The sequence below is a fragment of the Hoplias malabaricus genome, chromosome 4 (genome assembly GCF_029633855.1).
Source record: "Hoplias malabaricus isolate fHopMal1 chromosome 4, fHopMal1.hap1, whole genome shotgun sequence".
Lineage (NCBI taxonomy): Eukaryota > Metazoa > Chordata > Actinopteri > Characiformes > Erythrinidae > Hoplias > Hoplias malabaricus.
In genome coordinates, this window is record NC_089803.1 from 18,666,916 (window position 1) to 18,680,865 (window position 13,950).

The 13,950-nt window shown below is 40.7% G+C and overlaps 1 protein-coding gene across 1 annotated transcript; it reads right to left on the reverse strand.

Moving 5' to 3' along the window:
* Positions 1–5,730: 5,730 nt before the first annotated feature.
* On the reverse strand, positions 5,731–9,007 carry msx2a (muscle segment homeobox 2a). Its single transcript, XM_066669050.1, has 2 exons — positions 8,663–9,007; positions 5,731–7,352 (listed from the first exon to the last, which is right to left on the reverse strand). Exons 1-2 carry the CDS (start codon positions 8,913–8,915, stop codon positions 6,919–6,921), a joined length of 687 nt encoding a protein of 228 aa, XP_066525147.1. The 5' UTR covers positions 8,916–9,007; the 3' UTR covers positions 5,731–6,918.
* Positions 9,008–13,950: the final 4,943 nt, after the last annotated feature.

Genomic DNA, 13,950 nt, shown 5'->3' on the forward strand with positions numbered 1-13,950 from the left:
ATTGCATTATATTTCTTCATTTTGGTTGATACAATATGATTCCGATATTGATATAAACAGTAGAAAATCAACGCAAAGAACAGGAACAAACAAGAAACATGACATCACCATCAAACATAAACCTATTAGCTTTGTCAATATTAATATTTTTAAACTACATTTTAAATTGAGTGCTGAATTGATGACAGTGCCCTGTAATGAACGTCAGTCAGTGAAAGATTATGTAAATAATCTATGTTCAAATATTGAAAAAGTGTTTAAAAATCAACATTTTATATTGCGATATATATTTATACTGAATTAGTGTCACCCCCTAGTTTTACATTAGCACCTAGCTAATGATGATTTGTTGGGTCCACAGTTTTTAAATCAAATGCTAATAAAGCTAACATGAGGCCTTCTGTTCAGCTCCTGAAGCCCTGACTTGTGGTTTTTTCTTGTCTTACCCAGATAGCAGGGGTGCGGCCGCGGCCTTAAGGTTAGAGAAGGTTGAGGCCGGAGGGTCATGGGTTCAATGCCCGGGACCGGTAGAAACAATTAAGCCATGGCTGATGTTTCAGTGCATCTTGAGTAAGACGCCTTATCCCCAAACTGCTCCACAGGCGCCGAGGTGTTTGGCAACCCCCCTGCTCCAGTTGTATGTGTGTTCACTGCCCCTAGTTTGTGTGGAGAATTGCTCACTAGTGTGTGTTTGTGTGTTCACTACCACGGAGGGATCAAATGCAGAGAATCTATTTCTGTAAGGGGATTAAGAAGCTTATGTTTTTTTTGCATAAAAACCTTAGTTAAACTTAAATTGTTTCTGACCAAATAAAGAAAGTCCATTAAATCTAAAAAATGTTAAAGTTTAGCGTTAAATAAATGTACCACCACCACCAACAACAACAAAAAGTAACACCTGTTTTACTTTTGAGGTTATTCACACAAATTTTTAAGCCTTATCTGAGGAACTGAGAAGACACGAGTACCCTTTGCTCTACATCATGTTACAAACATTTCTATACCGCAGAAACATATTTCCAAGAACCCCACACTCAAGTCTAGAACCATAAGAAGCCTTTCTTGCTTGGAGTGAACAGTTACTGAGAATACAAATTTAAAATAGGTTATAGGCTATACCTGTTCCCAGAGCCTAAGTATGGCCTTAAATCTCATTCGTTAACCCGTGACTCAAATAATGCAATAAGCCTTAAACATTTCAGACCTGAGAATAGAGCAGAGATAAAATCTACATGAGTCACCATATACGAGATTGTGTTTTACCCACTGTGATAAATTCCCATCTGTGGTAAAGCAACATTCAATCAGCACTTTTTGGGTAAACATGTTTTCTCCAATGTGTGTGTGTGTGTTAGCTTGTGTGTGCTACCCACATGCTCAGCTGAGCTGGGAGACAACTGCGGAACTGGCGATAGTGGCAGGTGTGTGTGGAGAACACCAAAGCAGAGTCATACTGCTTCTTCTCCAGCACATCACAGCCATTGTGCCAGTTGTCACTCAGTCGTGCACTGCTCTGAACAATTACGCTGCCCCTCACTTCTCCTTTAATTAAAAACCACAACGTACCAGCAGCGTTCCACACTCGGATACACTCTGCTAGAGCTAGACTCTGCTACACAACAGCAGACAAGCCACACTGACACATCAAATCGCTCACAAAACAGGACTAGTGAAGTGAAGTGACAGAAATGTTGCATAACGTCGAATTTATATAATTCAAATAGATCCGGGTACTGCATTTCTTTCCCCAGCCTTTTTACTAGATCTGCAACGGCCTGATTATACTATGAATATGTAACAGACATTCATATTCTGGCTATAAATTATAAAATAATAATGTGTGTAAATGATAAAAGATTCAACTATTACCTTGTAATTAACATTTACGCTTTGATTAGATCAAATTTGTCATATAACTCTCTACACTACGCCTGTCCTATAAAATACACTTTATACTCTATGTCAAACATTTATACTATGACCAATGTATAGCTAAGTAATAAACAGTTGTATATAACTTAATAACACTTACACACTATGAATATGTAATAATCATTATTCCTAAAATGCATAAAACGATGGCTACAATCAAACCATGTAATAAACAGTTGGTAAAAGTACTTCACGGTGTGATTGTACTATGACTATGACCCCTCAACTCTGACTAATACTTTATTTTAAACACTTAACACTTTAAGTCCTAAAGGTCTGTATGTGGGTCACTCCTCCTGATGCTAATCTGCACATGAATCTTTGGTTTTACAGAGATCACTGAGCAGTGTGTATTACTTACTGAGGAATATGTTCAAACATCAACATATGATGATGAATAAGCCTGCTGCTTACGGCTTTATTACGCTAGGTGAAGTGGGGCAAATGCTTTCCTGAACCGACATTTGCATTCTACACCTACACACATTTCTAAAGTAGACCCAGGCCGTAAATGACATGATAACACCACAGAAGCACCCATGACATCAGGTCAATGAATCAGCAATGGCAGTAAACACACGACACTCACAGGTGCGTCCTCAGAACGTTCCCAGTCCCTAGAACTTCAGTCGAGCCACTACCAGATAGAGGAACAAGAATATCCTTTTAATGCTGCTGTATAATTTTGGTGGGGAATCCAACAGACTCATTGTTTGACCATCAGTCTGCACTCATCTGATGAAGCTTTATAATCTCACTGCTTTATTTAGTTCAAAAAGACAAGAGCGCCATCTACAGCACTCACAGTGCTAAATACACCAGTTTGGACTTTTGAGAGGACTCGTGTCCTATGAGATGTTCCAAAAGTTTCACATCACTCTGTGATACGTTGTACTTAAATACATAGACAGTGTTGTGCCACTTTGTGTGAGAGTCGCCGCTTGTTTTCCAACTCCAGCCAACACAGTGTGTGTGTTCATGGAAGAGAACCCTTTCCGTTCTTGTAATAAACAGATGTCCATGTTGTGTAGCATCCCACTGAGATACACACGGGACAGGGAAGGCATTCCTGCCCACCCAGGGAGAGCGAGGTTATGAACTACCGGCCGAAAGCACGACTGAGGATCAAACTCACGATCTCTTGATGACGGGGTCAGCGCAGGCTTTTTGATGTAATTTAAAACGACTTACCTGGAAAGCGATTTGTCCCATTGTGTAAGAGCCATTACAAGCCGAAAGATCACAGAGAAAATGTCTTTTTGATGCTTTTACAAATCTAGCTTCACATCTCCATTTCCAGTTTTGGGAAGCATTAAACAAAACAATATGAGCGGGAAACAAAATACAAGAAACTGCAATAGACAGTGGCCTCTGCCAACAAAAGCTTCAAGTGCTTTACTGAAACTGAAACTGAGGATGGTGAAACTTGTTTAGGGTGACTGGAAGCATAATTATTCGCTAGCAGCTGGTTTTTTTATGCTTCTAATTCTCAGATACAATCTGTGCCTTGGCTGATGTGAGCAGAACAAAGTCACAGTGCTTTGAGCGTAAATCTGCTCACAAGCCCAAAACCATCTGTAATTTGTGTGCATTAAAGGCCTATATCTGGATTAAGGTAAAGTATGGTGCCACCTTTGTGGACCTCCCAAGTTCAAGGCCGTTGCAATCAAAGCTTAGCACCAAGCAGACAGAGGAGTGGAGGAAACTTGGCCCGGGCGACCCGGGGGTTTCAACCCCGAGGAGCGAAGCTAATCTCTGGAGCCGAGAGGCAATTTTGCACCTCAAAAACAGTCTGTTATCAGACTAATGCTGCCGCTTGTTTTCAAAACAAAGGGAAGGAAATGGACTGTGAAATCAGCCTTAATTGTGACATGGTTCCACGGCACTGAGAGGCAGTCAGTCAGAGCCAGAGAGCGCCACAGTTAAGTGAGAAAGAGAAGGTGAACCCACTCATATAATGTTTTCTGCTGCTTATCTCCCGGCGCTGTACACACACATCATTTCACAGTGGTTGAGTCAAAATTGGAGGCCAAGCGCAATTAAACAAGGGCCTGCTTGACATGGAGCTAGGCATTCGCCATCTGATAAAGCAGCGTTAGTGAGTGTTGGAGTTTTAAGAGTGAGAGAGAGATGATGTGTTTATCTGAGATAAAGTGTGCACAGCTGAGGAGCTGAGAAAACCCAGCATCGGTTTGAAAGGGCTCATGCTCTCATGTGCTGGCGTTGTGTAATTGCTGATGCCACTCGCTGCCCTCAGGTCTGATGCCCTACCTGGTTCACCACATTATGGTACTCCACAGATCTATATCTGGGTATAACTGAGAGAGGCTTATTGGCTGGAGGTCATAAGATAAACACCTAGTGAAGCTACGAAACATCTAAACCAGGAGGGCCACATGAGCCAGGACCTGAGAGAGAAAACTACACACTTCACAGGAAGTGGGTCCAAGTTTAATTTCCAGTCCAAATGGCCAGTAAATTTCAGTGTGCCATGTTTCCTGTTTTCAGTTGCAGAATTCTGCGGTTCGATTGTTCCGTTCTCACAATCCATGCAATCGCAAACACATATAATGGATGTTGAGGTCTGTGGTGGTCAGTCCAACAGCCTCTGTTTTGACATTTTATTTTGATGTTGTCTTTGTTTGCAGGAAACCTGGAGGTGTTGGGAGTGAAGGAACAGTGATGTCTTCTCCCTCAAAATCCACAGCTGAGGAACCTAACCTCAAACTGCTCACCGGGCACTGGGATGGCTTTCTGTTGCTGTGTGTGTTTACACTGATGGGGCACACTTTTGCTGCATGCCGTGTAGTGTCATTAATGAAAGAGCATTTTTCTAACAACAGCTGTGTCTTAACTATTGGAGCAAATAGAGGGTGGTCTCTGACTTTTGCACAGTACTCTATATGCTCTCTCACTGCGAGTGTAGAGTGGGTTTAGAGTACCTTTCTGTTTGGCCAAATATGAATGACCTCATGCACCACATTATAAGTCAGACTAAGTCTTCAGGGCATGTTTGAGTAGCCGAATATACGTGGAGAAGTACAGCTCACCCACTACTAAAGAGTATGAGTGAAGCATGTACGAGCCATGAGCTCATTTAGTGTCATCAGGGAAAAAAAAGACAATGAACAAACCTGATGTATGAGGAAGTGGGTGGGGGAAATAGAATGCAAGACTTCACACCTCTCAGACCAGAAACCGGCGGTGCATTCTCTTTAAACATATGTAAAAGCCCACAAGACTTTTATTAGCTCCAGTGTAGGAGCCTGAGAGCAGCTCATACTCATTTGACTACCAACCTATAATTACACCAATACCAGATTCGACCATATTTAACAGCAGGACTGAGGTGGATTAGGTCGGTATTAGGAATTTAATAGGCGGTCACATTCCTGTGGCACGACTCAGAGGGAGTTTAAATCACTTGAATATCTTTGGGACTGGCCCAATGTTTTAGTGCGTCATGTAATGACACCGTTTAATTAACTTTTCCTCAGACCACCTGCATGAAAAAGGGAGCCGTACCGATCAACCTCAGAGGTTCCAAAAGATTATGAGTATGAATGCTGCTTTTAAAAGCCTCTTTTCAGCAGCTCAATTTAAAAAGCATTAGTGACCCTGAGGCCTGCGTTGGCCGAGCTTATCTCACCTTCTTAAATCTGTGGTCATCAAACCCCACAAAATATGTCATAACTGAATCGGGACCTTCTCAGAAAAACGTTTTCTCAGTTCCTCTTTGAGACGTGGGACCACTGATCCATCAACTCATCAAGTTTCCTCTGAAAGTCAAATTTAATGAAAATCAACTTTACATTCACCAATTCAATGCACAACGGCTATGAGACATATATTACAGAGCATTTCTTTTTATATAAATACAACTGTGGCCATTACACAAATACCTAGAAGGCTAAAGAGGTGAATATCAAAGATCAAAGATTGTGGATTTGAAAAAAAACAACGAAAAAAAAACAACCAAACAATAATAAAAAAAAAAAATACAAAATAGCACTTGGTGATTGTTTTGCATTAAAACAATTCAATAGTCCTCGAGCCTGTAAATCGTACAATACTGACCACTGCTTAACATTTCCCCATTACATGCCTAGAACATTCACTGTGTGTGTGTGTGTGTGTGTGTGTATAAAGTTTTGAAGTTATAACTGAAAGTTACAGGGCCACCCTAAATGTTTAATATGAAAATGCCAATGCTTTAATTTTCTTAGTATTTTATCTATTATCAAAATAATTATTTACTATTTTTACATATTTCCCCACTGCTTTAAAGCACAACATGAGCTGAACAACCAATTTACTTTGTATTTCATGAAAGAAGCAGGTTATTCTCCATAGAGCAGGTCCCCCACATTTTTAAAATAGTTTTATTAGAAAATCAGTTCCAGGCCAGTGGCTGTGTTTTAACATGAAAAAAGAATCATTAGAGAAAATGGCCAACTGCTGCTTTAAAAAAAAAGCCTGGTGACTCTTATTTTTAACTCTTAAACATCATGTTTTTACAGTGTTGGATACAGAGAGGTGGTCTTTGTTGACACCAGGAAACACCAACGGCTTTCTCAATTCCCATGTTATTCATTGCCCACATCCTTAAAGTACAAAGGTGAAGAAGATTTAAAAGCGATACTGGGTCTGCGATTGTCCATCTTCGGCCCATTAAATTCAAAACAGAGCTCAGTATATCCAGCATCTGAACTTGCATATTCTTCCCGATAAGGTGCACTTGGGAAAGGTCTCTTTTGTGGCTTGTGAAGACCTTTTTATTGACATTTATTTGGTCAGAGTTTGTAGACTTGTTTACAGATGGTACCGCTGTAGACAAAACTACACAGGGTCTTTCAGGCAGGACATTTCTGGGCACTTGACTCACTCCTCAACTTACATTTCAGCCAAACCACATCAGGCAAAAACAGTAAGGCACCGATCACTCCCAGTCTTCATTTAAAGGATAACAAATCCAGAAAATGCCTCTCAGGATAGGTGATACATATTGTAGCCCACGGGGGTGGAGTATATCCCTAGCGGAGGCATGGGGAGCATGTATCTGTGGAAGGGGATGTGTCCTGACTGTCCGTAGAGAAGTGCTGCTGTCTGGGGCTGAGTGCTGAGGGGAAACCCTAGAGAAAGGCCAGAGTGCAGCATAGGTTTGGCAGCCATCTTGAGCTTCTCCATCTCCGCCTCCTGCAGACGCTTGGCCTTGGCTCTTCGGTTCTGGAACCAGATCTTGACCTGAGTCTCTGTCAGACAGAGGGAGCTGGAGAACTCGGCCCGCTCTGCGATGGACAGGTACTGCTTCTGCCGGAACTTCCGCTCCAGGGCCAGCAGCTGACCGGTGGTGAAAGGAGTCCGGGGCTTGCGATTGGTCTTGTGCTTTCTCAGAGAACACGTGGCTGGACTCAACTGACCTGTACCATGAGAGAATCACAAAATACTTGGTCTCCAATCTCGGAAAATGAACCTATTTTAGCTCTGATTGCAAGCTTCTTATGTTTTTAAGGTCGGACAATACTTTATTACACTCTCAGTAAAAAGGGCTCTTAACTGTTTTTTGCTTTTTAAAGAATCTCAATTTCTGTCATTTTTTTTTTACATTCTAATATTTCAGCTGCTCTTTACCCTCAGATAAATAGATAGAACCAACAGAAATTCTTCAAAATGAAACTAAGATCTATTTAATCAGCACTGAGAGTTGAGAAAGATTCTGTTTTCTTTCCTGATATTACATTTTGCACAGAAACCATATAACGTTCTTCCACCCTGGAGAGGGGTCATACGACCATGTAAAGTGTTTACAAGATCAGCTCCGTGTTCACTGTGCTGTATAAAGAATATCTTTCCAAAATGCTCTATATCCATATGGAATATTCTTTTATCTCAAATAAATAAACGTTACAATTAAAAACAGTGGTGCTAATCATAACAGAGTGCTCAGAAAGACTGAATATGTAAACAACCAATGTGAGAAAGTAAATAAATTGAATAAATATAGCATTTAATTAAGCGGATATTTAGCTTGTTTTTTTTTGTGAATATCTGGCTATGTTCAAAATATTATTCATAACAAATTCGTGCACAGAGAAGCTTTAATTCTACACTAAGTAGAAAAATATATCTGTGGGACAGAAATATAAGATCTGTAGCACTGTACGCTTCTTCTGGAACAATCTTATCTTAACATCCAGTGGTAACAGCTGATGTAAAATGGAGATTAACTTGGCATTAACCATAAAACTGCATTAATACATCAATATTAAAGTGACTCTCACTCTTCAAATGAACAAGTCTAGTCTCCTCTGGACAAACCATGTATCGTTGTATTTCTGAGTAAATATTTATTGTTAAAATCCTCTACTGAAAATTCACTGCTGCACATTTTACATCACGGCTGCTGCTTATTTCCATGATTAAAAAAATACAACTAAATGCTGCCTATGCAAAAGACCCACTTTTTTAATGTTTGAATGTTATAATATTTCCACAAATGGGTTTTCTCCGTTTAGAGGATGTGACCTTTTTCACTCAAGTGAACCTCTCACTTGTCCAGCAGAGTCCAACCCTTCAACCTATGAGGTCTAAACCGATTTACAGACTATGAGTCTTAATATAACACCCCCTCGTCAACTGCTACGAGCAGGGGGTGTCCAAACTTTCCCGCACGTCCGACGTGTCTACTGAACTGACCCGGGGAAGTCCCTCGTGTGTAATGTGAACGTACGTGGCGGAGGGGACGCTGAGGCGGAGGTGATGACCCACGCGCTGTCTTCCTGGTCGGACGCCTCGGATTTAACGGGAGACGCAGCTCCGGAGGCTCTTTGGAAGACCCCTGGGCGTGAGGAGGGGTCCTGCGGAGGGGCTGCGGGTCTGTGATGAGGCGTGAGCTCGTCTCTCGTGCTCCGGTGGTCGCTCATCAGCGCGTCCACGCTGAATGGGAGAGTAGACACCGGGAGACCCCCGCGCCCCGCGGCCATCGCTCTGCGGCTTCCCCAATACAGAGCGCTGTTTCTCCGGCTCCGCTCTCCACATTCACCCGCCACTCTCCTCTGCTCCACTCCTCCACTCTCCGGACCACACTTCACACACCGCGCACTGAGGACCAATTACAGCGCGGCATGGACCAATCACAGCTTAATCCAGGCCAATCACAGCGCAGCGAGACCCAAGCGCGCCCCCTATTGGCTGCTTCAGTTAGTACCCTTGGCGCTCATTGGGTTTCAGTTTTGAGACCCTGGCTGCGGTGAGGGAGCAGGGATCAGCGCCTCTGGCTGAGTACAGTTTACAGTAAAAGGCACAACTCTGTCAATGCCGTTCCAAAAAGGATATTTAGTGAAAGACGGGAATTAATTTGAAATATCGTTGATATAATTCCAAATTATTTGAATGAAATCACACTGTAATTGATTTTCTTTCTAAAGAAGTAAGAACGTGGTCCTCCAATAATGCGTTTATTAAGAGAGATAAACTAAGCCCTCAGGGTAACATTCACTAAAATAATTATAAATGGAAAATACGTTCCTGAATTTTAAATAAAATTAGTAACAAAGTGTCAGTCAGTGCATATGAAAATGCATTCAAATAGTATCATGAGGTCAAAGAAAACAAAAAAACAAAAACAAAGTTTACTTAATTTTCAGGTTTCTTTTGAAGTACAAAACGGTATAAAAATAAAACTGAAAAAAAAAAATTAAACTCCAGAATGATGCTGACGATGTGTTGAAACATAACGAAAGTTACCAAAGTGCAGTAGATTAGTTTATAGAATAAAATCATCACATAATTTATACAAATGTTGCCATATCTCACATCCATAATCACATACACTTTAAAGAGAAAAAAACACTTATATTGAACCTCTTAGAGAAATTTCTTCCTTGCATTTGACCCGTCCGTGGTAGTGAACACAAACACACACAAGTGAGCAATTCTTCACACACAATAGGGCCAGTGAACACACACACACATACACACACAAAACTGGAGCAGGGGGCCGCCAACCATCTCGGCGCCCAGGGAGTAGTTTGGGGTTAGGTGCCTTGCTCAAGGGCACTTCAGCCGTGAATTAATTTTGCCTTGTCAGGTACTGAACCGGCGACCCTCCACGGCTGCCCCCCAAAGTGTATATCCAAACACCCCTAAGGGGTAATTGATTAAAGTGCATTATTTTGTATTTTATTTTAAAGGAAGTTAAAGTTCAATGGACTACACCGTGGCCATCTTAACACGTACAAATGGAATTTAGAGAAAACTGATACGCTTTTTCAAAGCATGCACCCCAATGGAGAACAAATTACTAAACAGCAAAAGCGGAAATCATATAAGACTCCTCATGTTTGACCTCGTAATTCCAATATCAGCAATAACCTGCACATGTAGAGTATGACTGATAAAGTCAGCTCTTGATGTGCTCCTCATTGCAAACTGTGAAAGGCACTTGGAGTGGGATTAGCTCTCCCTGAAAATGACTGTCATTATATTGTTATTATTAACACCTTGTAATTAGGCCTTTGGAATCTGGTTCTTTTAAGCAGGATTTAACAGTAATGATACTAAATTGCTACCTTCCTGAGGTGTGTGGCGCCCTCTGTGATTCTGCTTGAGACTGTCATTTGAAAAGAAAAAAAAAAAAAAAGGTTATGAGTTTGCCTTGGTGTCACCTGAGATTCAGTCTCTAGTGGCCACTGTCTGAGCTCCAGTAGCTAAAGCTATAGGGAGCTCCGTTTGGTAGTCCTGGTGCTTTTGTAGCACAGGGGTGGAGCAAAACTTCTTAGACAAATGGAACTGGAGCAGATTATTGTTTATTGCAAATATGATTTCAAATTGAAGACATCCTCAGGCTCCAGGCTTATCCCGGACGTCCACCGACAGCTGCGTCAGATAACAGGATTTACGACGTGTCCAGGACAAAACATACTTCAAGTGAAGGGTGAAGCTTTTCCATGAGAGAACACACGTACACACACACACACACACACACACTGCAGTAATTATTTGATTCTCTCTGGGAATGCAACGGCACAAGTCCAAAGCAATACTTAAGTGCCTCCACTGAGTCTGGGCTCCAGTGCACTTATTACAGCCCTTGAGGGAAGGCTGCTCTGTAATCGTGACAGGTTTAATGCCCTGGCGAAGGCCTTGGCTTATGGCTTCATTAAGCCTTATGAATCAGTGGGTTCACAGCTTCACTTGTTGCTGTAAAATGCCTGTAAATCAATTAAGAACCCTGCCTTTTCATCTTCATTCCACAGGATTCCTTGCTATAAAAGCAGTAATTAAGAAACCCTCTCAGGTTGAGAATCAGAGCAAACTCGTTCCTTTGCGGCTAATTTGGTGTCATTTAGGTTCCTTAATGAGAAGAAAGAGGAGACATAATGAGGAGGAAATTCTATTAAAGGTACAAGAGAAGCTCCAGGAGCATAACACTCATTAGTGGCTGAAGACAGAGCAGATAATTACTTCCAATATTAACAGACTTTGTGGCATATGAACCACAAACCCAAGGAGGAAAGTACAAAGGAGCTAGTGTAAACACAGACAGTATGAGAGAAGATGGTTGGATAAAAACGTTTCACTGAAGTTCATTAGCGTTAGCATTAGCGTCTAGCACCATTTAGACTTCTAAATGATCATGAATTATTATTACGTTTTATATTTGATTGCTAGGTAAAACGACAAGGCTCAATGTTCTCATCAAAAGGTTTAAAGCAGGAGTTAAAGCGGGAGTATGACATTGTGTAGAAACCAGCACGTGAAAGCCAGTTTTTGAAAATATTAAAATAAAATAAAAAAACTTTATCCGTAACCATCCTCTTAAAGCCACTTCCCCAAAACACATGTACACACACATTCAAAAGTGTCCCTAGATGTGAGTGTGTGTGTGAGAGATGCCCTGTGATGGACTGGTGCCTCTTCTAAAATGGTTTTGTGAATTAAAATACTGATTTTTACATTTAAATATCTTTCATAGTGTAAAATCTAGGCTGTATCTAGGTATTAAAAGCCAATATCCTGAAGTTTTTCCTATTTTATTTTTCCCTGATGCAATATTTGTGTGCGTTTATATAGAACAGACTATTGCTTCAATTTAACAGGCTGTTTTTTTGTCTGTGCCTTTACGACCTATGATCTATGTTAATAGCTTGTTTCCATTGACAGAGATGTCATTCAGAAAGCAGTCTGAGCTGAAACACTCCTTATACCCTTAATATGAATATGTGAAGCTAAACTGCTTTGAGCTGAATGCGTGTATATATTTGTATGTGTAAGTGCATGGGCATATGCTTTTGACTTTGGAGCACCACAAAAAAGAAAAAAATAATAATCTGTACTGTGTATTTTGTTGTTAATTATTTTTTCTTTTGATAGCATCTAAAACACAAGGTAACCTTTGCATTGTCTAAAGATTTTGTGAGGAATGGACCGACACACACGGCCCAAACAGTTCCTTGTCAGTAACCTTTGAAGTTATTAGACCCAGAATTATATTAAACTTATATTAATGTGAAGCAAATATTAAATTAATAAGATCTGTCACTTTAAAGGTGGAAGTCAACAAAACAAACGCTCAGATAAATATCTTTTGCCACAGTTTCGTATTGCACTAATGCTCCCAAGACACATGCGAAGTCCACAGTGACTAGTTAATATGACCGCAGAAAGTAAACATACAAACTAGAGCTTCATATTTCATCTTCTCCGGAACCTCCACAGCAAAGAAACAATCAATTCACTCTGAGGATTGTCATAATGTCACAGTAACACTGATACCATCTGTGTGGAGGTCCTGGGAGAACAATTTACTCCAGTCTTCTCAGCTCATTGTGCTTTTTTCCTCCATCCCTTAGGAGTTTTTTTTCCTCTTGCTATAAATGTCAGGTTTAGGGAGGGCCCAAAAACAAAAGAGGCAGAAACTAAAAGGGCGACTGAGACTGTAAACAAAATCAAACTCCTATTTCAGTTCAAAGATGTGAAAATACAAGCACATCTCTAAGTATATCGCAGCGATTACTGTGTTTAGAGAATGCGCTGGGTAATGGATTTCAAGTGTAAACCATTTGGCTGTCCGTGTTTATTTAAACATGCTATATATCCAGAGATATTTGCTCCACGACTCAGCTCAGTCAGGGAGCACCTCAGAGTTCGATCCATGGACTAATTATCTTCAAGAGATGAACACTGTGTGTCCAAACATTTGCAGCCACCATTTCCTATTAGTGATTACTGCTACGTTAAAATGCATTCACTGCTGGCACAAGGCATTCAACAGTATCGACTTTGTCTAAAAACAGAGCTCCATCTAAAAGATGGTTGACTTGGTGGAAAAGTGTTTGAAGAAGTGATGGAGCTCTATCCAACATCTTTAAATGAGCATGAGTGACATTTGGGATGGAGAACTGATTACCTAACATCAGTGCCAGGCTTCATTAATGCTTCAAACTAACTGTCACAGCAATGTTCCAATATCCAGTGTAAAGCCGTCACACAAGTGTATAGGCTATTATCACTGCCAGTGTAAGACAAACTCCCTATTAGAAGAAACACAGGATAAGGAGATGGCTCAACATTTGTGTACTATTCTGTTTCAGGACAACTAGTTTTTTTTTTTCTCTCGGTTGTAAAATCCGGTCTAAATATGTAGCAACCACAAATGTGATTTAAACAAGCTTGATTGATGAAGGCATTTCAGAGCCAATCAGTTACACGTACACACCCATAACACTCTAGATGGCTGTGCGGTGTGTCTGTTTTAGACGTGTTGTGTATTTTCTAATGAGGTTTTTCCATGTAAGGATTTATTACCAAATTGCCACAGTTCAAAAACAATGTCTCTTGGACACGTTCTAATGGTCCTGACTGTCGAAAATGCTGTTTAAATTTAAAAGCAAAAATCCAATAAACATTTTGGAGAGTTAAGATTATTTTCAGTTTACACATCTCTGTGAGTTTAAACCAACCTCCGTGCTGTTGGAACCCTATAAGCTTTCACTTTATTCATTGATGGTAGCTGAT

Excerpts from the sequence above, each read along its gene's own strand:
- msx2a (XM_066669050.1), bottom strand. The coding sequence starts at position 8,915 with ATGGCCGCGGGGCGCGGGGGTCTCCCGGTGTCTACTCTCCCATTCAGC. Across the intron at positions 7,353-8,662 it reads CTCAGCGTCCCCTCCGCCAC|GTCAGTTGAGTCCAGCCACG; the intron begins GTACGTTCACAT and ends CTCATGGTACAG.